At 38.0% G+C, this 27,430-nt stretch overlaps 1 protein-coding gene across 1 annotated transcript; it reads right to left on the bottom strand.

Annotated features, from left to right (window-relative positions):
* Positions 1-126: 126 nt before the first annotated feature.
* LOC108616817 (uncharacterized) lies at positions 127-27,293 on the bottom strand. Its single transcript, XM_018012254.2, has 8 exons — positions 26,198-27,293; positions 17,715-17,796; positions 8,304-8,389; positions 7,966-8,229; positions 4,534-5,017; positions 2,338-2,586; positions 2,105-2,261; positions 127-2,030 (listed from the first exon to the last, which is right to left on the bottom strand). Exons 2-8 carry the CDS (start codon positions 17,767-17,769, stop codon positions 1,931-1,933), a joined length of 1,395 nt encoding a protein of 464 aa, XP_017867743.1. The 5' UTR covers positions 17,770-17,796; positions 26,198-27,293; the 3' UTR covers positions 127-1,930.
* Between the last annotated feature and the right edge of the window lie 137 nt (positions 27,294-27,430).

The raw sequence follows: 27,430 nt of genomic DNA, 5'->3' as shown, positions 1-27,430 counted from the left end.
ATGAATATATGAATATATGAATATATGAATATATGAATATATGAATATATGAATATATAAATATTTATAATATATTAGTTTATTTATTTATTTAAATTAAATTAAAATAAATTGATAACGCATGGATTTAATGTATTTTTAAAATATTGCATTTATTTTTGGAATAGCTCGAAGCTGTGGTGGTGTAGCTGCAATTACTCACATCAATATTTCGTCTATATATTTGTGTGTGTGTATGTGAGTACCTTGTAGATTAATTAATTATTTAATTAAAGTTGCATATTAATATTTTGAGTTTCTACATGCAGTTATTTATGTAGGTACGAGTAAATTTTATTTTAAAAATTTTTCTTTTAATTTGTATGTGTGTTTTTTTTAGGACTTTACACGGTTTGGTTTTTGTTTCAACATCAATATCAATATTTGGTTTTATTTAATGCTATTTTGCTTGTAAATTGTAAATATGCTTTTTGATTAAACGGTTGAACATTAATGCATAAACTTTTTATGTTTGTATGTATTTCTCATATTTGTATTTCGTATTTGGTTTTTATTCATATTGCGATTATATGTATTTATTTATGAATGCATTCGAGTGCATATTTAGATATTCAACTTGGTTTTGCTCTGTTTGTCGAGTATTTGAAATAATCTTCATAAATTCCAGAATACCAAATTCAGATATTCTCTTTTATATTCGGCAACAAATATAAAACGCAAATCAGTTGAGAACTGATTCAGGAAAGCTCATAAGTCTTCAGTTTAAATAAAACTATAAAAATAATGTAACTTTTAGGTTTTAGATTAAATAATCATAAATTGCGAAAATATCGTTAATTAATTCGTTGCTTTCGATGTTTCTTATTTGTTTTTATATTTTCGCTTAAACTGAAACCGAATAATTTTTTATATATTTGTTTTTGTATTTTGTTAACGACATTTGCTTTGGGTTCAATATGAAACAAGCTGAAGGCGGTGGGATCACTGTGATCACTGTTTATCCAGGACTTGGAATATCGTCTATACAGATATATATCTCTATATATATACATATATGTATATATATTATATGGCTTCAATGTGTACTACGGGTTGTGCTCCAATCTATGCAAAGTAAAATATCGTTATGCCTGGGTCTAGAGTCTGGGAATATTTCTCAATTCTCGATCTGATCAACAAATGTGTGTGGTGTGGTCATTAATATTTCTTGTTGTTCTGTTTCTGCTTCTGCTTCTGCTTGTACTGAGCTCTCTTGAGTTGGCTTCTTAAAATACTCTAAAAATGAGTATTATCAATTTATGTGGCGTGTGGTTTAAGTTGAAGTTTTGCTTGGTTTCAACACGTTTTTATTTATTTTTAAATATATTTATATAGATTTAAGTACATATTCAAGTATATATATATATATATTTGCTGTTTGTCTATATATATATATATGTATATATATGTGTGTGAGTGTATATTTATTTAAAGTAATTTATTTAAAGTAATTGCGTTTACATTGTAATTCTATTGAAGTTGTTCATTAATTTGACTCTAATTTAGTTTTTTTTTTTTTTAGTTTTCTTTTTTTATGGCTTTCTCTTTTTTCGAAATAAAACATCGCATTAAAAATACTTGCGTTATTTATTTAGAATTCGCTTAAAACAAATCGTGTGTAGACAGGCTCTCTGGTATTGGTATGGCTTGGTATGGGCTGCTCTCGCTGCTCTTCCTCGTTCAAGACTCCTCTCCAATCGACTCCAATCGTATATGTTTTTCATTTAGAAATCGTATTTCATAAATTGTAATTTTGGTAAGCCTAAATTGTTAGTATGTGTGCGATTGTGTGTGTGTGTGTGTGTGTGTGTCTTTAGAAGAAGGAGGCGGGGCAAATTGTAGTCGGTCAGGTGCGACCATCTGTGGTGCGCAGCGTATAAAAGTCGTAGGGTTAGACGCCTTGGGCCAGACTCTCCTTGGGCAGCGCTATGATGGACTGATCCATGCCCTGGTGCGGAATGATGAAGGGTGAGGCCAGCATCTGGAGGGGCCTGCAAGGCATAGAGAATATACATATTGAATCTGGCTTCAACTGCCAACTCCCCAACACTGAGCTAGTATTTACTCGGCAAAACTGGTGGCTGTCACCACCGGCTGGCGCACAGTGTGCAGCGCCTGGGAGTTCTTGGCCCGCGCCAGCAGGCTCATCACGGTGCGCTTTGTGGGATTCATGCCGGATCGCGGAACGCCCAGCAGCGGTCGCTTACGGCCCAGGCCACCACCTGCAACGATATCAACGGAGGGTTAAGCCCTATGCATGTCCGACCGCACGCAACGTCGACTAACGGACTAACGCACCTATGTTGATGGCCTTCACGTTGCGCAGTGCCGGATGCAGTAGAGCTCCGGGCGGATCGAGTAGCGTCAGTGTCGATGTGTTTGCGTCCCCATCGCCGGCCAGCTGCAACGCTGCGGCGCTGCTCTGCGCACTGTTCAGTCCAGACATGGCACCGGCCACGCCCACCCCAGGCGCTGGCTTCAACAGCCCACCGATGCCTGCAGCCGTCAGCTGGTGCTGCAGCGCCACAGCCATGGCCGTTGTGTGCACTGCAAGGGAAATTTAAAGCCAATTGAAGAGTCGAGAAATTTCAGAGACTGAGTTGGATTGTGGATAAAAGTAGGCTAAAACAAGCTAAAATAGAAAGGAATAGCGGGCTCGATGAAAAATGTAAGAAAACATACCTTTAAGTATTTCTTCTAAGTATTTGCTCTAGGTACTTGCTCTAAGTATTTTTCTAAGTATTTATCATATATGTTTCTTCTAGGTATTTCCCCTGAGAGTTCGCTCTAAGAATTTCCCCTGAGTATTTTATTAAAATTTCCTAAAAGAGTTTCCTTTAACTATTTACTCTAATTATTCCCTCCAAAAGTCTCCTATAAGTATATCTGCTAAGTATTTGCTCCAAAAGTTTTCTCCAAGTATTTCCTCTTGGTATTTCCAAGAGATTCCTCTAAGTATTTCCTCTAGGTATTTCTTCACTATCCTTCGCTTTCTTTTACAGCCCTGCACTGCACTGACCCCCACCAGGCCTGGGTCTGACTGAAGAAATGCTGCAGCTACTGCCCTTTATATAGGGCGATTTTCACTCAGAGCCTCAGTTGCGCTCAAATGTTGTGCCCGGTGTCAGTTAGACGTCGTTGTAGTCGAACTTTGAGTGGCCAATGAGAGCACTCTCTGCTGCAGCAACCATTCTAGCTTCGTTTTACTTAAATATACCGAATGCATATGATCTTCTTCGTCAGGCAGACAGACAGAGAGACAGGTAGTGAGAGAGACAGTGAGACAGGTATAGAGACAGATATGCGTGCATATACATATATAGGTAAGCAAACACACATAGTTAAATCGGAATACCTCATATATGTATGGATACGTATATATGTATATTGCTGATATGGTAATAGCTTATGTACATTAATATTTGTAATAATAGGGTGCTATAGGCAGCTGTTTCTTCTGTTCTATAGTTCTCTTACGTATGCATAGAGAAGGATATATAAAATATTTAGTGAGTCAAGAGTATAGCTCTGAGAATACTCAGAAAAAAAAAATATATTGTACAGATATGGAGTATCCTCATACATACAGACATACATACGCCTGTTTACCCTTTAGCTACTGCCAAAATAGCTTTCATTATGCACTACTGACATACTACTATATGAAATTTGGCAAATGCCTCAAAAGCATAAAATTGCAGTAGACTATGCAAAAGATGCCTTCAATCTGATTAAGATCCGAATAAATTAACTTTATGCCAAAGCAGTTGAGTTGCCGGAAATGTAAGTCAAAAACTTATTACTTGGAAATGAGATACCAAATATGAGCCTTGGCAAGCAATTCAAGGTAGAAGAAGCATCCTAAAGTACTTGAAGGTTGGCTGTGTGCTCTTTGATGCCAAAGGTCTCTCAGTGATGCACACAAATATTCGCATTTGTGCGTGATTTTTATTCCTCCATGTTTAACCAATTGCATGAGAGGCAATCGAGTGGCCATTGAACACTTTCATGTAATTATGTATAATTTGAATAACTGTGTCAATTATGGTTATTCGCATGATTCGGTGCAGATGTGAATGTATTTATATGTATGTATATAAATATTATATAATGTATACCATATGTAAATATATTCACATAAATGCTGTAAATATTAATATTTATTGAATAAAAAGGAACTCTCAAATTAAACTCTCAGCTGGCTGCATATTGAATAGCGCGCCCTTCTACACGATTCTCAGAAATTCAAGTATAGCCCAAACGAGTTTCATGATTCAATTAAAAGTATTAATGCAGACAGGATGAGGTATTAAGGAGCAAAAGCAGCTGGAGTTAATGAGAAACTTCGGTTTCGTGAATAAGTATATACATATATAGATATATCATGAAATTTGATTATTGGCGGAAATTGGATTCGCTTAATGCGCATTACTCGCTTTCTTCCAGCCATTCGGATTTTGTGCTAATTGCATTTTCTTAGCCAAGGATACTCACGTGCCGCTGCTGTCGCCGTAGTCGCCTGTCCGGTGAGATGCTCCCCGCAGGCGGCGGCCGCAGCTGCAGCGCTGGCTCCGCCGTGCGCCTGGAGCAGCTGATGGAAGTGCGCTGGCTGGTGGTGATGGTGGTGGTGGTGCTGTTGTTGTTGCTGCTGTTGCTGTTGTTGTTGTTGTTGTTGCTGTTGTTGTTGCTGTTGCTGCTGTTGCTGCTGTTGCTGATGATGATGTGGGTGAGTGTCGCCGCCGCCGCCGCTGCTGCAGGACTGACCGCAGTCGAGCTTGTCCGGCGAGAGGCAATCCATGCCGCTGGCATCGTTGTCAGACTTGTCGTCGTTGGACGTGTCCATGTCGGCCAAGCCGCCGCCGAGGCCGCGCGCCGTGTTCGTCGGACTCTGCGAGTCGTCCAGGTTGCTGAGCGTGGGCGTGGACGTGAGTGCCTGCATCTCCCACATTTGCTCTTGCCGAATGTCGTCGTGGTAGTCCTGCAAAGCGAATCGGGCGTAAAATACATTAACAACGGGGGGCAGGAAGCTGGCAGCAGGTGCTGCTGGGGCTCAGTCATGAAAACTGCATTTCGTCTCGTCGAGCAATTAAATTTAATTCAGGCGTTCGCAGTGCGCGTAATAAATGCGAATTTTATTGGATGTCAATTAAAAGTTTGTGTGACACTCCCACCGCCCAGCGCCCACTTTGCCACTTGTTCCCGCTCTGCTCGTTGCTCCGGAGTCCGGAGTGCGTGCGCGTTCGACCAGAGTAGAGCAGCGAAATATACGGGTACACACACACATACATTTATTTACTTTTGTATGTGTGAGTGCTTAATGCAATTACGGCACGGCGCCAGGGGTAAAAACTATAACTCAAATGGATACACAGCACAAAATTGGGAGCTAGTCTCATCGAGTGTGGGCGAGAGGCGTCGAAAGTATACTTTTCCATTACGAGCATTAACCAAGTTATTGTTAGTTCAACAGTTAAGTGCGCATGTGTGTGTGTGTGTGTGTGTGTACTCCCCAGATGAATCCTTAATATGGCCACTGGCCAACTACTAATTTCATTCGATTCCATTCGACTGGGCAAGGCTGAAGTTGACTTTCTTTAAGGAACAATCAGCCCACTCCATAAGACGCACTGACAGCTGCCACAAACAGTTGGATTCACTTTAGAATTGCCCATGTGCACACACACACACGCACACACTCACTCACTTACTCACATTCATCTAAATTGATACAGTTTATGCTTCAAGTGTGAGCGAATCACATGTGAGAGAAGACGCGCATAAACTTGAAATAATTTCTATGCAAATTTCCGTAATCTGATCAGAAAACTCCCCAAACCGAAGCCAAAGCAAATTTATGTGCCTGACAGTCGCGTGTCACAGGTTCGCTCGTGTGCGAGTGTGAGTGAGTGGGTGTGCGTGAGTTCTGCTGACACCACATGTCTCCAGATATTATCCAAAGTTATGAGACTCCGTTTGGTGTGTGGCTGCTCAGAGCCGACAAAAAGAGTTATGTCTTTCGCTTTCAGCAAGTAATCTAAGATTTATTACAAGTTATGCTTCAAAACATCCAGTCAAAAAACTAGACATAGCCAATTATGTTTTATTGTTGGCAAACTCGTGCAGAAGGCTTTAAGTTTAGTCAAGGCTTTAGGTTTATGGCACTAGATAAAAGATTGGGCTTTATATTTTATACTTCTGGCATGCAAATATATATAAAATAAATTTAATATTTATGATTAATAGAATTTTAATATATATTATGAATTTCATATGTTACCTTTTTTTACTTTCATATACTTTATATATAATTTTTTATATTTTAAATATCATTTATTTATTTTATTATATATATTTTTTAAAATTATTTTGTTTATATTAAACTATTTATATTGTTATTCGTTTATATTTTCTATATAATTTTCTATATTTTAAATATAGTTTATTTATATATTCCCAAAATTTTTTTTTTATATTTATATTGAAAAAATTTTTACTTATATTTCATACGTAATTTAAAAAATTTTCTTTTTGAATACAATTTATTTATTTATTTATTTTTATTTATTTATTTTTATTTATTCAGTTATTTATATTGTAAATATTTTTAAATTTATATACTTTTTTAATTTAATTTATCATATATATTTTCAATTTATTTATTTATATATATTTTATATGCAATTTATGCTTTAAATATAGTTATGGTATTTTATTTATTGCTTTCAAACCATTTTTATTAAAATTTATATTTCTCTTTAAAATTTATTGATTCATGACCCCGTTTATTTTGATATTTCTTTCCACTAAAGGAACTTATTTCCCTGCATAAACAATAAGATTTTATTCCCAAGCATCATCCTGCTGCCCTAAATAATATTCCATAGAAATAATATAAATTTAAAGACGTTCAGAGTATTTTATTCAAATTTCAGTCGAATGACTTCCATACAGCTCAAAGCGAAAAGCTGCTCGAGTCTGAGGTAAACAAGCTGCACGGAGCAGAGTTTAAAGGACGTCGTCCTTGGTGGTGGCTTTGGAATTTAAGATATTTTAGATATTTGGGTCACTTATGCAGGGCAAATGGGTGGCTATAATTTCAGGTGGACTCGTCGTTTCTCATTGGGAAAGCGGAAAAATAAATAAATAAATAAATATCGCTGCGAGGCATGTGAACATGTGACCATGTGCACTGCAGCCGGAATGATGGAGGCCAGAAGGATTGCAAACGAGCAACGGGCAGATAGGTAAATGGTTACCGTTTGTATCTCAAGTGGACGGAGCCACATCGAGGCGTGGCAGGGGCGTGACGCGGGGTGTTGGCAGCGGGCGCACACGCGATGCGAGAATGTCCTGTGAATGGCATGGCGATGGCAATGGGAATGGGAATGGGAATGGAGCTGCGCCACGCCATGTCAGCGTGGTGATAGTGTGCCATGAGCCAACACAATGGACAGAGGCGACATCAGGCAGCTGCAGCGGCGAATACGAAGTTTATGGAACGCTTCCCGAGTGCTGCCAAAGGGGTGGCAAATGTAATTACAGCACAATGCAATTTAGTCAGCGACGCATGGAGGCGTGTCACGTCGGCGAACGAGGAGGATGTCGTGAGCACACGGAAGCTGCAGTCGATAACGAGTGCAGCCTTGATACTCCTCCCGCTGTTCCGTTGTCTCCCAGACTCGGACTATGACTCGACGGCTATTGGCGTGCCATTAACTTTCGCGCTTGAGAAAATTTAAAGATGTTTTTTTTTTTTTTTCTTTTGAGTGCGTCTTTGTGCGCGCTGCGATAGAGCTTCAACTTTAAGCACTTGCGACGGTCAATTGTAGCGAGGCAAACAAAGGCCGTAATGCCAACGGGGACAAACAGAGAGCAATGAAAATAAATACATACAAAAAAAAAAAAAGCAAAAATGAAGGGACTCACCGGAACCAGAAACCGACGCACTTCCGCCAGGGCGTAGGCGATGCGAGCATGCGCCTCGGCGGGCGCCGCAAAGGTCGAAATCTCCACGTGCAGGTCCTCAAAGAGATGGGCGTAACGGCTGTCGCCACTGGCCCGCAGCTCCTCCTCCTTCCGTCGGTCGCGCATCGATCCGCGCCCCAGCACGGCCATTTTGCACATTGTGTCCTCCTGTAGCCGCTTCATCGAATTGCCCTTCGGCCCGAGCAGCTTGCCAACGAAATTGAACTGCCAGCCAAATGCCCAATAAGTAAAATAAGTAAGCGATTACCGTTAGCATGATTAACAGATATTTGACCCACCTTCGGGTGATCCCGCACCGGCACAGCCACCTTCACGGCCACCTTGACGGGCTTATCGCGCGTTATGTCCAGCATTTTGAGTTTCTCTATAAAGCAGAAATTAGATTTAATGAGTTGAGGTAAGCTTTTAATGAGAATGTAAGTTGATAAGCATTTTATATACATATGTATGTAAATAGCTAACAAGAGCTATGGGCTATTTGTCCAATACAAATAACCTGGCTTTGTTCTTAGCGACACAGAAATTTCTACGAAATTGTGCGTCTTGTGTTATTTATCATTAATCTGTACTTAGTATGTATGTATGTATATATGTATATGCCTAGAGCTTGACATTGTGCAAAGGCAATTAAAGCTTTTTAGCTTAAATTGTGAACTCAGTTTCTATACTTAATGTATGTATGTATGTAAAGGTATAATATGTATGTATGTGTGTACATATATACTTGTATTTATTCCCCGAATTGACTTGACATTGTAAAAGGACCATTTAAACTTTTTTCTGCTTAATGGAAAGTCTGCCTTTGACTCTTGTTCTTTAAGGAGCGGCTGTTAATATGGCACCATCAGGATATTTATTTATTGTCCGACTGAAGATACATATGTATGTAATTTAAAGTTGACTAATATTAAGGTTCTCAGAGCATCTCTTACGAAACTTTATGACTTACATCTTGAACAAATTCTGTAGGAAAATTGAACTTCAAAACTATAACTGCAATTGATGGCTTCTGCCTTTCTTACTATCAGCTCAACTGTATGCGGAAGAAACTTATTTATTTTATATTTATCCTATGATATACATATATATATTGTACATAAATGTTTCTTTCAAATAACATTTGACTGTTTCATTCCTATTTATTACTCTAGTCGCGAAATGAACGGGAAAGAATCATGTTGAGTCGCTCTCACGCTGAGCAGCAGACTTTGGTTCTTTTCGTTCTTTTTAATCTGTTGAGCGCCTTGAGTTGAACAATTCGTGTGACGCTCTTTTCACGAACATCGTGTAGGGAGAGAGAGATTAGCAACTGACGCTCACACGTTGAGGCGGAGTAAGAGAGCCAATAACATTAAAGCTCAATGCAAACGGTCTTCATATTCGCACTCACACACACATGATATGTTTAGCATACACCATCCTCGCACACTTACACAAACTTTTTTCTTTTTTCTGCATTTAACTCAGCCAAGTGGTAGGCAAACGACAAGAGCGAAGCAAAGCAAAAGCAAAATGAAACGGTTTATAACCGATCGCAAACGAAGCGGTGCAGTCGGTTACTCTCCGAGTCTTTTCTTTGAGTGTGAGTGAGAAGCACTCATTTGGAGACAACGAGAAACGCTCAGCAGTTATTTAAGAGCTACATATGTATGTATATGCTTGAGTGAATATAAATAGGCCATGGATAAACAGAAAAGCATCAATTTTCAAGAACATGAAAATTACAATAAATACAAAAAAAAAAAATAATAATAATAAGAAGAAAACATTAAGTAAGTAATGGAATAAATACTAAACAATTTAATTTTAATAAAATAATAATAAAAAATTAAATTAATAATCAAAAATTAAATGCATATACAATATTAATCTGTAGGAAATTAAAAATGAAATATTAAATAATGAGACCATTTGCTTACCTATTTTTCACCACTCTTCATTGTAAGCCTTATAAATGCTATCAAATTCCAGGGTGAACCTAAGCTAAGCTCGTAATATATACCTTGACTCATCTCACTTAACTATAACTTGCTTTTAGTTAGCAAACAAGATACACGCATATATTAATAAAGATTAAGATAAAAAGTTTTATGAAGAGGGAAACTCCGCCCAGGAGCTCCCCCTCGACTCTCGCAGCCAATTCAATGTGAGCTGATTTCATCAGAGTTGCAAAGTGTGTGTAAAAGTTGAAAGAGCCTCTAGTCTGGTCTGGTCTGGTGAGAAGATTAACACGGCTGACTTTGACAATGTATTCGAGTGTTTATCAGATAGTTACCTGACATCCTTAATCAAACTGTCAGAGTCAGTTGTTGTTGGTGTTGTTGTTGTTATTGTTATTGTTGCCTTTAGTTTGGGCTGCTCAGTCCAAGTTATTTGACCCTTAAAGCGAGTCAGTGTCTGGTCTGAGGTAGATAATTCCTTTTGGATTCTTCGTTTTTAATGTTTGTAACTAATTAAGCAAAATGCTTCTGCATACAGCTAAATGAGAGAGGGAGACAGCGAGAAAGAGAGAGACGGAGAGGGGGCTCAACTGAAAGGGACAAATCTGTTGACATGCCCAAACATGAAAACATTTTTGTTTGCTCTTCAGCTCAAGTCCCGGCAAGGCTAGGGCCCGGTAAGCCAAGACAAGAGCCTGTAAACACACACTGAGAGAGAGAGAGAGGGAGAGATAGATAGATACACATACACCTATACATTTATACCGACACTCATTAGCAGGGAAAATGGCTTTCTTAACACCTTTGTCACTGCTGCTGGTGTTGCTATCTCTGCCCCTCTGCTTCCGATGACTGACTGGCTCTGGCTCTGGCTCTGGCCTGGCTCTGGCTGATTCTGAATATGTCGAGTTGTCAGTTGCCGTAACATACGTAAGTAGTTTGCAGTTGTCAGCAGAGTGAGTGCACTTTGCCGGCGCATACCCAGACACTTACACACACACACCTGGCCAGGCTGTGTGTGTGTGTGTGTGAGTGTGATGTATTTCGGTACTGACAAATGCATAAACAGTCAAACGGTAAGTGCAAGAGCGAGCAACTGAATACGCTCATTGCCTCAACTTGTCTGTGTGTGTGCGTGTGTCTTCGTCGTCTATTTGTGTTAATTGTTGTCATTGCCACATCAAAAGCACGCTTCATCATCATCATCATCATCTCCACTGTCCGTGGCATTTTATACATGCGGGAAAAACTTCCAAGACGAAAACACGTCTCGCTCTCTCTATGTATTCTATATATAATATATTCATATATATATGTACACTCATATATATCCTCGCCATGTACAATATTTTGCATAATTTAACTGGAAAGCATTTCGGCAACGGTGCGTATGTGTCATGTAAATTTGGGATCAAAATATTTGCATACATGCATAAATTTGAGATGAGTTTCGGAGCGCGCTGAACACGCCAAGCCTTTTGTTGATTAATTACACCCATCGTATAATTCCCTAAAAGGACTTTTGTGTTTATAATTAAGTTAATTAATTAAAATCATTAAAGCGCCAAGCATAAACGCACAAGCTTACCCATACTAGCCCCAACAATTTAACACCGAGCTTAAGTTGATAAAATATACGCATATACGTATACGTAATATTGTTGATAGCGACCATACATACATTAAAGTCTGCTTGAATGTGAATTAACTTGCTGTTAACATATACCTTAATAATGAAGAGCTCAATCAGAGAATTTCACACTGAGATTGAGTTGAAGAGCTTCAAATATTACGTATACGTAATATTGTTGGTTACGAAAACATATTAAAGTCTAAAGATTGAATGTGTTTACTTACATGCTGGTAACTTTCACAACTAACGTTTCAATCAGAATTTTCGAAAAGTTGAGAATTCAGTGTGAAATTCTGAAGCTTCAAATATTACGTATACGTAATATTGTTGATAACGAAAATATATAAACATATTTATTTCTTGCCTTTAATTAATATGTTTTTAACAAATAATTTCATAGCTAGTATACGAAGAACTATTTACCAATATTTGAGAATTTCACAGTGAGTTGAAAATATTACGTATACGTAATATGCGGATGACATCATTGATACAAGGACCTTAGCTGTATGGGTATAATTGATTTGTTTACTTCCTATGGCTGTATTGCTATAGCACAATTGCACTGTGATGTCCTCGAATGATGAATGAATGAGACTGTGAATTATTAGGGACATAAAATCCAAGAGCTATTCGAGAGAGGCTTTCAATATTTTACGAAATAGAAAATTGATTCGAAAGGAAATTAAAAGCTGAAAAAAACTCCTGTAGGGTAACTTCTATGTTATCTCTATCATATAAAATAATTAAAATTCGGTATGAATAGTCATAAAATAATATATTATAATATAAGCACACACGCTGGGTGTGCTTCATATGCAAACATTTCATAAAATAATATTCTATAAACTGGAGAAATTTATTTAAAATGTTAATTACATTCTGTGCAGCAATTGACGAGCCTGCTTTGTTTATCAGTTATATATATATATATATATATATATATATATATATATATATATATATATATATATATATATATATATATATATATATATATATATATATATATATTTTTTTTTTTTTTTTTTTTTTTTATTTATTTTTTTTTTCAAAGTATTTTCCATGGTAATTTCTTTTTGGGGACGAGCGTCCTTCGGGCGACCATTGAATTAATTACGTAATTAATTTCCGCTTTATGCATCGCATATGCATTTAAAATCCATTTAATTGGCATTTGACCAGGCGGCAATCTATTGATTTTGGACGAACGCCGACCACAGCGAACCGAACAACAATTATTATAATCATTATTCGTTTACAGTTAACAGGGGCTGACAATAATTTTTAGGGTCTGCCTACGGCGGACATAATGGCTATGGGAAAAGTTTTGCTGCTGTGCGGGGGGTGGTTGGGTGTATCCATTGGCTCCGGCCAGGTCAGGTGAATGCAAATTCTCTTTTTTTTTATTTGGCACTCTAATCTTGTATAATTTATGGGCGAAAGGCCATTAAGCTAATTAGGTATGCATTTCAGGGGCCTCGATTGCGCTGCGCGAACTGCTGTTCCAACTATTTTTTCGCCCTTTCCCTTGCCCCTCTCCGTGCCCCTATTAGATTGCATTAAGTGCTTTTTTTTTTTGTACGGGCAGCTGTTAGAGTGTTTTTGGCCTTTGTCTAAGTGCGGGCTGCCAAAAGTGCCAGAAATGCTTAAAAGAAAACTATATCAGGAATTCCCGAGTCCTGCGGGGGCTGAGCAAAAGTTCTGCCTGGATATTGTGGGCCACAGATAAACGCATTGAATGCGTAATCAAACTGAATTTATAGTTCCGACAATCACTGAACTAACTGAATATGCAACAAATACAGTCGGAGCCGACAGCCAGTGGGAGTGGAGCACTTCCTGTGTGAAGAGGCCTCAGGACAGATGCTAAGCATTTGCTCAGTCATTGCAATTGTTTCCGTTGCCAAGTTGTTGTGCAGCATTTGCCTTTTGCTCACATATTTTTCCATTTTTCCATTTTTTCCCATTTCTTTTGTGTTTGCTTTCGTTTGGCTTTTCCAGGTCATTTGTTTGTCCGGAAAACAGTTCCGTGTGCCTGCTGCTTGTCCGACTCCTGCTCCCGCTCATGCCCGAGGGGCAGACACTTGTCTTAACATGAGGATTTGCCCTGACTCAACCCATGACCCTCAACACTTCAACGAGCTCTGGCGAGCCCCCACTTCACAGTGTGAGCATGATTTATTTACCTTTAATAAAAAAACACACACCTGAATTTAAATAAATTACGTTCGCCCATCAAAGGCCCAAACACAATTTCCCAAACATACGTTCAAATATCCGACGCTTAATTAAGTCCACTCAGCAGAGATTGATTTACCCTCGATAATGGTGGTTAACCCTTTCGATTTACATAAGCTCATGCTAATGCGTAGAAGCTTTTAGCTAAAGCTTTGGATTAAACATGAATACTGCACAATTTGTTTAAGAGCTTTATGTTTGATAAGCCGGGCTCGGTTTTTTATCGATTTATCAGAGATATTATCGGTTTGCAGAGATGTGTTGAACAAATGCTTTGAACTAGATCTCCCTTAAAGGTGGAGAGGTCGTGCAGGACAGCTGCTCTGTAGATTTTTGTTTACACATTTAAGTGAAATAATATTTTGATATGGAATAGCTTAGGTATGGTATGGTGTGGTCTGGCATGGTAAGTTGTAGTGTGATATGTTTGCTATGAGAAGCTTGGTATTGGGTTTGGTATGATTTAGCATGCTAAGGTATAGTATGATATGGCATGGTATGATTTGGTATGAAAGTGTTTGGTACGGTATGTAATGGTTGGTATGCTGTAATAATTATATATTATGTTGTTGTTTGATATGGTATGGTTTGATATGGTAGGGTATGATTTGGTATGGTTTCCTTAAGCATATTATGATATGGTATAGTTTGATATAGTGTTATTATGATATGGTATGATATGGTATGATATTGTATGATATAGTATGATATGGTATGATTTGGTATAATTTGGTATTATATGGTATGATATTGTATGATATTGTATGATATGGTATGATATAGTATGATATGGTATGATATAGTATGATATGGTATGATTTGGTATTATATGGTATGATATGGTATGATATGACATGATATTGTATGGTTTAATACAATATGATTTGGTATGATATGGTATGGTTATATATGTAATGCTATGATTTGTTATTGTGAAGACTATTGTGAGCATCTCTTAAATCTCTCGAGGTATAAATCTCCTTTAACAACAATAATTTTTATTTTTATTTACTTTAACTCTTTCCCGCTATCTGTCCAATATATTACAAGGTTTCTATTCCCTATACTCAAGTGACAAATATACTTCGATCAATCCCAATAAATTTCCACAAATTCTAAGCAAATGTTATTCAGATGACAAACTTCAGCCAAGCCTCAATTCAATTGCAAATAAAATACCAAAATTTTGTCTGTTTTAGGCCTGGGCCCAACTTCTGCTGCTGGCAATTATAAAAACGACATATGTTGGCAAATGGGGGCATTGTTAGCGAGAATTGAAAGGTATCGATTACAATCAAACAAATGTAACCCGCTGCAGCCGGTGGTGCTGGTGGCGGTGGTGGTGGTGCTGGCGGTGTTGGTAGTAAGTGCGTGTAAAAGGCTTTGTTGGTATTAATTCGGTTTCCCTTTGGCTGCTTATCGCAAACATGAGCGTATCAAAAAAATAAAATAAAAATAAAACCCCTGCGTAAAGCACAAAATAAAACCCAAAGGAAACCAGACGCCTTGGGTCAAAGTCAAAGGCAGCTCCATGGCAATGGCAATGGCAATGGCAATGGCAATGGCAATGGCCAATGGCTCATTTAATCGTTTTGCGAAAGTCTTTTTGGTACTCATGAGCGAGACGGGTCTGATGGTGTTGGCTTTGACTCTGGTTTTCTGGTTTAACATTTCCATGCCAAATACCCAAGGGACGGATTACCAAAATGCGGCTCGTTAGTCAAAAAAAATGTGCTGCCCAAGAGCTTACATGCCGCAACGGCTACGGCGACGGCGACGGCGACGAGGAGACATCAAACATTCAAAGAACATTTGGCCCCTCGTTACGTTGCGTTACGTATGTATCCTTTTTTTTTTGCTTAGCCCTGCCTTTCTTCTTCTTCTTTTTTAAGGCTGTTCCTCGAGATGCTGGGGCGACGGCATTGTTATTTTAAACTTCAGTCTTGGGCAAATTGAATTTGAAGAAAAACGAGCATCCTTCTGACCGGAGCAGAGTTGGCTCTGTGTGCTGGATTTATATACTTGCCGAGATACTTTTCTGGTTTGGCTTGCCATCTATGCTGGGCGTGGCATTGGGGCATTGCCTAATGAGCTCAAATGGTCGGATGAGATGAGGGTGTTGGGGAGTGCGAGTCGACGACAAATAGTTTTGTTTTTCGTTGCTTATCACCGCATGACGTAATCTGCTTGTATGCTTATGATTAAATTTCGGCGTGTTCGGTTCCCGATATCGGTAACAGCCAGTGCGACGACAGTTTTTACGACATCAGGATGCCAGTCGCTTTATGTCCTTCCTTAACTTTTGCACAAACAAGTCGCAAGTCGAAAAGGTAGTTGAATGTGAGCACAGAGAAAGAAAGCAAGAAACAAGAAAAAAAAAACACTCGCTGCCAAAGCTCACATTTCGCCAGCTAAGTTCGACGTTTGCTTAGCTCAGCAGCAGCAGCAGAAGCAGGAGCAGCAGGAGCAGGACTCGAGCTCTGTGGAAAATTCGTTTGACGCCCCACACCGACACACACACACACACATACACATTCAGTTGACTCCCACACCCACGTACAATCAACACAAACGTTGACTTTGCTCTGTTTGAATTTCTTTGCCACCCCAACGGGCGCTGGTTTGGCATTTGATTGTTCTTGGAGCTGTTTAAGCTGTTGGAGACGCGGGAGTGGGAGAGTTTTCTTATGCCTTTTCTTTTTGTATAAAATAACATAAGTCATAATAGAAAACAATAAAAACAATGTAAATCTCAGTGACACTTTCACTCAACTAGCATTGCAGGCAATGCCAGAATACGATTGTAAACAGAGGTAGAGAGAGTGGGAGAGGGAGAGAGAGAGGGAGCTATAGAAAACATTATTTTAAATTTAAGTGATATTCTAGAATTTGCCGCTAAATTTAATTTAATCTATATTTAATTCTATATAACCTTAAGCTCTCTTAAATATTTTACATTTCACTTTGAATTATGGCTCGCTTCAGTGGATTTTGGGTTAAATGAGTTGTACTCTAATGTTCACTCTGTGCGCTTTGGTGCCAAATGAGTTGGTAGACTATTCTGTTATTTAATTATTCCATTATAATTTTTTGTTTAATATTATTAAAATTATATATTTTAGATTTAATATTTGTATATTTAATATGTAATAGAAAATATATAATAATTTTGATAGTTTATTGGGTAATGGTGTATTCGGGTATATGGGTATATGGTATATTCGGCATTTTTTAGTATTTTTAAATATTTATATATATTAGTATATTACTAAATTTGAATCTCATAATCGATTACAATTTTTCTTCTTTTTGAGGCTTTATCTTCATACTGAACTCAAGCAGTCTGTCCAAATCAAAAATCAAACTACGCAATGCTTTTCAGGCAGCCCTCGTATGCATGCCTATTGCCAAACAGATAATGCTGTAGAGTTATTCCTTTGTCTGCTTCTGTCAGTCTGACACTTCACACATATTTGCTCCTTATCTGTTTTTTATTAGCTTTAGACTCGGTCTCTATATATTTATTTATCATATTTATTGAATATATAATATCTGTATATTCATATACATATATACATATATTCAATATTTGCTCTCAGCTGCCGTCTGTTATTCATTTTTTATTAGCTTTAGACTTCGTCTCAATGTATTTATTTATTATATCTATTTACTTTTACGCTTACGACTCATGTTTCAATATTTGACGGGTGTATTTACTCTACGTAATCCTTTCAGTTTTTATAGCTTAGAAACTACTTTATTTACAAAATTAATAATGGAATTTTGTTGCTCCCATACTTTCAGTTGAGCTCTCATATTCGATGAAGCTGCTGCTGTTTAGTTGGATTTAAAAAGTTTTGACTTTTATTGCATACCTGAACTTTTGAGGGCACGTTCCTCCTGGGTGCTTAAGCTGGATTTGGGTTCCATTTTATGCTTCGGACTCTCACAGGCAAACTGCAAGCAAAGAAGTCAAATAATCAATGTAAGTACATAATAATAGTTTGCTCTGGCATTTTGAAGCCCCTCGTACACCCACCCGCCCAGCCGCCCCGTTCCGAGTTGTAAGTTAAGAGCTTAGGGTAAAAGTTTGCAACATTTGATTATACAAGTTGGGTAAGTAGTAGCTAAGACCATCATCAACGCAAATTCGCTTATGGGTCTTACGGAGACGAGAGTCTAGAGTCTGGAGTCTAGGGTCTAGAGCTTGTGCTCTATTGTTCTATTGGTTGATTTGACGGCGAGTATTTTGTTGACAAGTTGAGGAACATATTTAAATCAAATCAAAGTTTCTATGAGCCATTTAGCAAAACAATTCATGTCAAGTGGCTTGTTCAACGCTCTGTAAACAATGCCCTTTCGTGCGAACCCGTCTTGTATTACATCAGACAGAGGCAGACAGGGAGACGGACAGACAGTTTGGCCAACATATTTGGGCCCACAGTCTCTACGAGCAGCAAATATCAAGTATCAAGTTTTCATAGTCAGCAAATACTTGAAGCGAATTCACGCCGACATTTATATACCTACACACATGCTGGAGTGTATATGTATGCGTGTGTGTATGCATGCGGGCTGAGCATAAAACATCGACGACTTGCTTAATGGAATTGATTTTGCCTCGTGGCAATTTGACTGGCAGCCAGGCAGATTGGCATTGCCTCAGGATAATTGCTGGCACGGTCCATTAATTTCTAGAGTATTGCAATATAAATTCATATATACATATACAAATATATATCTATATATTTATAGCTGTTGTAATTCTCGTAGCTATAAAGTTGTGCATCATGCCGCCTAATTGCCTTTTATGACAACGCGAAACATTTGTCGACGCGCCTCTAAAGCCCCGCTGACTACCTGGCTTGGAATCGACGAAAGGATAATCGTGGGAGCAGTTCTTCAAATTAATGATAGCGTGGGCCTGACAATTCCCGACAATGTTGTTTGTCATTGTTGGGGTTTGTTTATTTTTTGTATTTTTTTATTTTTATTTTACTTTTTTTCGCTTTTGCTTTTGTTGTTCCACTTACATAGCTGTAGTAGCTTTTCCCTATCTGTCTATCACTCTCGCTCTCTCACACTGTCCTTCTCTCTCTCTCTCTCTCCCTCTCTCTCTATCTCTGTCTCTCTCACTCGCTTGCCATCCTACTTTCTGAGTTTGACGGATTTGTGCGCATTTTCAGATTAATGCTGCGATTATTGTTTACCGTTGGAATTGTGTACAGTGGTGCGTATACGTAATTTCATCATTGTTGCCTATGAAACTTTTTAATCTCTGCGATTGTCGCTTTTGCTGAAAATTATATTTTTATCGGTATTTAAATTGTGATAATTGTGGAAGGCAACTGATGACTTATTTGCCATATTTAATAATTAAATAATTATTTATAATAATATTAAGAGGAATAATCATATATGTTAAAGAAGTAGGATTATTTGGATTCTGTAAGCGAATGTACTAACAATAAATACTATTTTAAAGAAATAAATACTATTGTTAATATATAAATAAAATTAAAATGTGGAATATATATAAGTAGATATCAATTTAAAATAATGTATGGTATCTATTTTTGTATTTTTCAGCATTTTATATAACAACAGCCTTAACAGTATATTTCATTAATTTTTTATATATATATATTTTTTTTAAGTTATGTAAGTACTGTTATCCGTTAATAACTTGTAAGTATTTACAAATTTTTTATATAGTTTTAAAAAATGTTGTATTTTAAGTCTTAGTATTTTTCTTTCTTTTTAAGTATTTTATATAATTAAAACTTCGGATATATGTATAATAGTAATAGCAAAGTGGAAGCTGCAAGGTCTCTAAATAACTGTTTTCTGGCTTTTCACTTGCTTTTACCATTTTCACTTAGGACTCAGAGAACAAAAGCTACGCGCATTGAAACAAAGTAACAGATGTTTCGCTGCAAAGCAATTGATCCACTGTGCAGCGGCGAAGACGACATTCGCAGGAGCGTTGTCTTTTATATGCAAAATTTAACCCAGAATAGAGAGTCCTGTGCGCTCGTTGGGCTAGTGGGCTAGTGGGTTGCTGGAAGGGTTGACGGCGGGCAGAGCTCCGTCTTCCTCTTCTTCTTCATCAACATTTTGTGCCAGAGTCCCGTGCACTCTCGGCGCTCTCGCTTTGTATAGCTTCGCACGCACGATTTAAGGATAACGAGGATGGAATGCAGGAAGCGAGGCAAATATTTACACAGTTGGATGATTTAGATAAAGAAGACATGAACATGAACCATAAAACGAAGAAGCCAACAGAGCGGTGAGGCGGCGACTCTGACGGCGCCGGCGCCGGAAGGGGAAAATAAGCCCGAGACATTATAAAAGTGGGCTGGCATTATAAAGGATAAAGAAATTTGAATACAATGAAGAGGATTTGGGAAAGCCGTGATTGCCGAGCGCCACTTCTCGGCTGCCTTTGTGGCGCAACAGGAAACCAACACAAAGCACAAATAAACCAAAAGCCATAACAAATTCCTAACAAAATTAATGCAACTATCGTGTTCGCCCGGCAGCCAACATCGCCAGCCCAACATAATGAGCTGCTCGACACGGCTAACCTGTCAATCAGTCAGTCAGGCCACCAGGTGCAGCTGTGCATGCTCGCTCACCTGGTCGCACGTTTCGGCTTTTGCTTTAAGCAATGCTCGCATGCAAAGCACGAATAATTTATGCAAGCAAACGAAGCGAAGGAATGAAAAAATAAAAGGAAGCAACGTGAATGAGAATGAAACCTAAAATGGAAATGCAAATGCTCAAATGAAAGATAGATAGAGAGAGAGAGAGAGAGAGAGAGAGAGAGTTACAGAGAGAGGGAGAGACAGATGAGGAGAGTGTGTGTGCATATTCCATGTCCACAGGCAGACGACAGCTGCGTCCGGGTTTCGAGTCCTTCTGCCAGTGGCACTGGTTCTAGTTCTAGTTCTGGTTCTAGTTCTGCTTCAGCTTCAGTTTCAGTTTCTGTTTTTAGATGCCAGGTAGCCAGGTGCCGCTTTCTAGCCATGTCAAAGGTGAATATGTGCTCACTTGAAAGCCACACACTTACACACAGAGCCGCCGCACGTGCCAATGGCCCAAATGCACACGCCGCCGGATGGCGCATGCCGGAGCGCATAGCATATGAGCGAAATTCGTCAGCTTCGCACAGCATTTAAATTATTTGTGCTTGTGTCAACATTTGGAATTCCATAAATTTCAGCCAGTCGATGCATACGAAATCGCATCAGGGCAGCAGCAGCAACAGCAACAAAAACAGCTGCCTAGACCCAACCCAGACCCAGTCCCAGTCCACACCCAGTCCGGACCCAGTTTCAGTTTTCAGTTCTAGCCCGAATTCCGCCCACTTGCACTTGTTTATTTATTTGCTCACTCGTTTGAGCATATGAAGCACTGTATTGAAATATATGCGAGTATTCAAATGCACTCTCTATGTCTCTCCCTCTCTGTCTCACTCTTTTACTCGTTGTTCCTGCCCGCTGCATTGTCTCTGAATGCAACTAGAATTTCTGACCGGAAATTGTTTCACAACTGCTAGCCAATTAATTTAGAAAATAATCGAAAACAAGTAAGAAAGCTCTAGTCGAGACTGCTCGACTACGAGATCCCCTGAACCCTTGGAGTGCTAGCTATTTCAATAATTTTTCGCGTCTTTCAGCTTACACAAGAAACACACACACATACAAAAACACATACACATACAAGCACCCACGCATAAACACGCATGGGCTGCAGTGTGCGCTTACTATGAGAACTTAATTGTTTAATAACTTTTTTTGTGGACGTACGATCTTCATGAAACTTTCAGATTATGATTATAACATGAATATGCATGTAATTGCCAAAGCACAAGTCTCTAGTATTTGAAATACGCGTTTTACAAAAGTGAGGGTGAGGGGATGAATTTAGAGGTGGGGGGTAAATTTTAACAAAAACCGAAATTGTATAAATTGCATATAAGCATACATTCAAAATTTGGAGACTCTAGCAATAAAGGTGTAGAAGATATAATTTTATAACTGGTTTTCGATAAGGTTTTTCATCGATAAAAAAAAGATCGGGATGAGTTATCGAATTTTAATGATAAACTCGATATCCGCGCTGTAATTACGAACATTTTACAAAAAAATTGAAGTCTCTAGCTCTTATATCTTCGGAAATCGACGCGTTCAAACATACGGACAGACGGACAGACGGACAGACGGACAGACGGACAGACAGACAGACGGACAGGGCCAAATCAACTCAGCTCGTCACCCTGATCAAGAATATATATACTTTGTGGGGTCTGCCACGCCTCCTTCTGCCTGTTACATACATTTCAACAAAACCATTATACCCTGATTTCCCATTTTCAATGGGTTCAGGGTATAAAAACGGCATTTCGAGCAAAAGAAAAAATAAATAAACAACGAGCGAAAGAGAGTGCAAAATGAATTGTGATGCCCGCAAAATAATTTTTCTTTTCTTTTTGGCTTTTGGGAAAAAATCGAGTAAAATGAACTGAACAATAGCAGAAAAGCGAAGCATAGAAATATGCTCGAATGCATTCCAGCTATAAACTAATCAATTTTTAATAACTAACCAAATAAACAAACCAGCTGCTAAAACCAATAGTAAAAGCAATTATTTTTCAAAATATTTGTTTGATTCGAACTGCATTTAATTTGAACTATTTCAACTCAGCTCTGACTGCACAACGAGCTAAAAAAAATCAATGGAATTATAAATGTGATGCTCTAAGCTTGTTTTATTGTGAATAAAATATATGAAATATATGCAAATGCAAATTTTGATAAATTAGAGGCAATTGTTTTGCAAATATTATTTGAAATGAAATATCGAAATTGAAATAATAATTTATTAGAAATAAAACCTATAAATAATTTGGTATTTTTTTTATTCATATAGAATGAAATAGGAACAGCAAATAGATAAAAATTAATAAACATTATATTTATTAAAATTAATAATTTTATATCACATTATTTAAATAAATCCTACATAGAAATATAAATTTCAATTTAAATTTTAAATTTTGAGTACAATATACAGAGGCGTGAACTATAAAATACATTACCAACATTTCTAGCTTCAATAGCAGCAAAATGTTTTACGCTTATATAGACAAACAGATGGATGGATGGACAGCTGCATAGAGCAATAGACAGCTGGAGAGACAGTGAAACACATGTGGAGAGATATCTTACTTTTTTTAACTTGTATAAAAAAGATAACTTAAATTTAAATTTTCAAAAAACATTTAAAATAAATAAAAAACAAATTTTGAAACTAGTTTAAGGCAAACTTAGATTCTGTTGCATTTGCTGATTGCAAAGCAGAAAAAAATATGAAGAACACATGAAAGTTGTTTAATTTTTGTCACTATTAATAAAATTATATATAATTTTAAATATATACTTTTCGAATATATTTAATGTAGAGATATGAGCAGCAAAATATGAAAGATTAATTAAATATAATATAAAAAATAAACCTCCGTGTGAAAAGAATATGCGAGAGTAAATAACTGAAGTGGAGGAGGAGGGCAAGAAGGAGGATGAGAAGGAGCAGAAGGTGACGAGGGAGGGGCAAGAGAAGGAGGAGAAGTGCCTTACAGTATAAAGAAAAAAATTAAATAATAACATAATATAAAGTATTTATACATTATATTCATATATTAGTATTTACTATATCTGTATATCATTTTATCTCTTCTCTAATATAACATTTTCTCTCTCTTTCTATAAATATAGCTAATATCTAAGCTTTTTGCTTAAATGTATCAAAAATTCAAATGTTTTGTTTTTGTTTTGGCCAAGTCTAGCTCCCTTTTAGGCGCCTCAAATAGGGCACAAAAATAGTTGAGTGACCCGATAGCCTTTTTGGGAATTGAAATGTGGCTAGGCACACTTGCATACATAATTACATATATATGTATCTAGGCATACCTAAAGCATATGCACATACATTAAAGGCGAGCAGCCAACATACATAATCGCATATACATATGTACGATTTGTTGTTATTGTTGTTGTCGTTGCTGTTGTTGTAATACAATAATGTGCATATATAAATAGCAGCACAAAGCAAAAGTTTTGCCCTTATTGTCCGCACTGTGGTTGTTTCTTGCCCACACGAAAAAGGAGAACCGCCAAAAGTCCTTTGTGCTGAATATATTATAGGCAGCGAGCGGCCATATTCAGGGGTTTTCCAAAATACAGTTAAGGCCTGCTTGTGGCTTTTTAAAGTACGACTTTTTGCGGTTCGCAGCTCTTCAAGGTGAGCTCAGATGTGGAGAGCAACTTGAGCTTATGAAGTGGGTGCGAGAAATCGACATAGTTCGATAGGCTCATAAATTATCTAAATTAGTTTTCTTCCGACAGAGATCAACTAATAAATGATATAACACTGCACCACAGTGCCCCACTTTGCACCGCTGGGCTCGAAGCTGTCGGCCATAAGAGTGAGATAAATCAAAGGCAATTACAAACATTCATTATCGTTTACTGTCTGATGGCTGGCTGGCTGTGGACCCCTCTGGGTGAGTTTCTCGCAAAAATCCATATGTATAAGTAATCTACCCACACTTAAGCACACACAGACACACCCATAGGTGTGTTGGCCATCGTATTTGCCTGGCGGCCATCTTCGTAGCTCGGACAGTGTAAATAATTAAGCTTATTTCCCAGCAGTAATTAAGCTGCTTCAGGTGCACAGCCGTACTTCATTAAGTCTTTAATGCAAACTGATTACCCATCGAACCAGCTCCCCAACGACCAGCCCCAACTGCTCCAACTCTTTCCCAAAAACTTAAATAGCTCTCAATATTCTTCGATATTAAATGCAAATAAATTCGAGTGTTGGCCAAGCGCAAGGCTCGCTAATTACACAATAAATTGGAAGTTCTCAGGCCTTGTAAGCAAACAGCAAACAGCAATAACTGTAGCAATACCTGTGCCAGCAGCAGGAATCAGGCAAAGTTGTGTAATCAACACTCGAAAATCGTTTGTAAATGTGCAAAGTTTCTTAATTTGAATTGGGCGCAGATTTCGGCTTGAGATTATGTAAATTCATCATTAAATGTCTATCATGGCAAATTGGTAGAGTTATTAAGGTTTCCTTTAGAGTTGCTCTAATAATCAAGCAAACGTTGCTGGATTTCTGTGAATTAACTGTTGAAAATGTGAAATATACCTTGATGTACATATATTTAATTTATTTCAGTGTAAGAAATTCGATACTAATTCAATATCTGTTTTAAGCAATTGTCATCAGCCATATGGACATATCGATATACAGCAATTTATGTCAATCTTCAAATGCGACTTGAATAATTTTCAATTACAGTATTTTACACTTTAACAAAAATCAAATTTCCATTAAACATACGTAAATCGAGGTTTAGAATTTGAAGACTCTAGCTCTAAAGATGTAGGAGATAGCATTTTATAACTAATTGTACACTTGGTTTTTAATCGATAAAATTGTAGCTATCGATTTTTGTTAACAAACTCGATCTAAAAGAAATTCAAATTTCTAGCTTTTATACAAAATGTCTTCTGAGATCGACACGTTCACACATACGGACGAACAAACAGACAGAGATACAGACAGACAGACAGACGGACAGGGCTATATCTATTCAGCTCGTCGTCTTGATCAAGAATATATATGCTTTATGGGATCTGCCACGCCTTCTTCTTCGTCTTTTACACATTTAACAAAATTATTCTCTCTTTTTCAAAGGGTTCGGTGTATAAAATTTCAAGGGATCCATAAAATGAACACATACAGTCTTAAATTTATTTGATTTTACTATAATTTTCATAAAGTCTCGGCAGTTAGCTACAATTTCTGGTTCAATTCAGCTAATAATTATTTAAATATTTAAAATACCACAAAAAGTAAGACATATTTTTCCTAATATAAATATATATGTTTTACTAATGGAGACATCCAATTATAATTTTACAATACATAAAGTTACTATATATACAAATCAGGTCTGATGATGATAATTTCATGATAACTCCCCCCTGCTGCAATTGCTACAATATTTTATCAGCTAAATCATAATAATTACATACACAATTGATTCCATTTACGCTCAATCAATGTGTAAACAAATAAAATTCGTTTATTCGAGCAATATTTTCAACAATTGGTTAAGAGATTGCATCATAGCCAATTTGTCATTGGGAAATGCATACGAAAGCAAAATGAAATACGACTGATTTATGCAATATATTGTCAGCTATTGATGTGAATGGATATTATTATTTTAATTTATGAATTGCCTAAGCTTGGCCTTAGGCTATTCAGTGTCGCTTACCGTCGGAGTCGATGAAGTACTGTGGTAAATTAATTCAAATTGGCTCGTATAAAGTTTTGCCGCGTAAAAGTAATCCGCTGGAGCAGTCGATTTAATTGCGAAACATTTATCTCAATTTTCGGTAGCGACACACTTGAATTTTCACTTTGCGTTCACAAGTGCCTGGAAGTGCTTATTTAATGCTTTATTCATTCGCTGCAAACATTTGCACATCCACCAAATTCATCAGGGCTGATTAAAGATGCATGCTCCGGGTACTCGGGGAGTCGGTTGTCGGTTGACGGGTGTGTACGGGTGTGCGGGGGTCGTAGCAGTCGTGTTTCTGCTAGCCCGAGGTGCGAAGACTTTGTTCGCTTTTAATTTAAGTCTGGTTGACAAAAAAACAACAAAGTAAACAACAACGGCAGCACTACAGACACATATACAGACACATATAAATGTATATATATGTATATATGTATATCGTCTACATATATATCCCGCGGGCCGCAGATAATGTCATCCGATTGTGGAGCCGCGCGAGAGCAGAGCGCGCGACGATATCAACAACAAACACGTAAAACGACTACGCCGTAGACGACTACGGCAAAGAGGCTGCGACTACTACGGCGTAGACGTACCAACTGTTTGGCTAAGTACTCCGCAGACGACGCCACACGGCACCCACAGCTGAAACCGCCAGCGACAACTTTCACTGCCTAGCAGTTGGGGCAGGATGCGAGCGGGTGGCAGACAATCTCTCTCTCTGTGTGTGTGTGTGTGTGTGTATTCTCAGCACTTGACACAAGATAAACAATTTGTCTCTGCAACGCGCGCGTCCAAATGGCCAGCTGGACTTGCCGCCAAATACCTGAACAGAAGCTGAATCCGAATCGGAGGCCGAGCACTGCACTGCAGCTGAATTAGGTGGGCCTGAGTCGAACTGCCTCGACCGACTAGATTGACTGACTGACTGACTGACTTGGGCGCAGCTACACTGGCGTCCCAGCATTGCCACTAGCGGAGCACATCTCACTGCCGAGCTATCCCGTTTGGTGAACCGTTCCGTCAAGAGCCCAGCGCGCAACTGATTCGCCAAGCACCAAGCTCTGCACTGCCATGGCCCAAACACACAAACCCATCTGCTGCTGCTGCTGTGGATGCTGAGTTCCATTTGGCCGAGTCTGCGCAGAGCACTCGAATCGAATCTCTTGTCTCTTAAATACTGGGTACAGTTCCTGTGCTTTGGTGTTT

The sequence above is a fragment of the Drosophila arizonae genome, chromosome 5, assembly GCF_054131065.1.
Source record: "Drosophila arizonae isolate 15081-1271.41 chromosome 5, UAZ_ARI_1.0, whole genome shotgun sequence".
NCBI lineage: Eukaryota > Metazoa > Arthropoda > Insecta > Diptera > Drosophilidae > Drosophila > Drosophila arizonae.
The sequence above is the reverse complement of the archived record's forward strand: the minus strand, read 5'-3'. Positions and strand labels throughout refer to the sequence as shown.

Coding starts and splice junctions, on each gene's coding strand:
- LOC108616817 (XM_018012254.2), bottom strand. CDS start 17,769: ATGGAACCCAAATCCAGCTTAAGCACCCAGGAGGAACGTGCCCTCAAA. Junction 8,390..17,714: donor ACGTGCCCTCAAAAGTTCAG/GTATGCAATAAA, acceptor TCTGCTTTATAG/AGAAACTCAAAATGCTGGAC. Junction 2,262..2,337: donor CGTGAAGGCCATCAACATAG/GTGCGTTAGTCC, acceptor ATATCGTTGCAG/GTGGTGGCCTGGGCCGTAAG.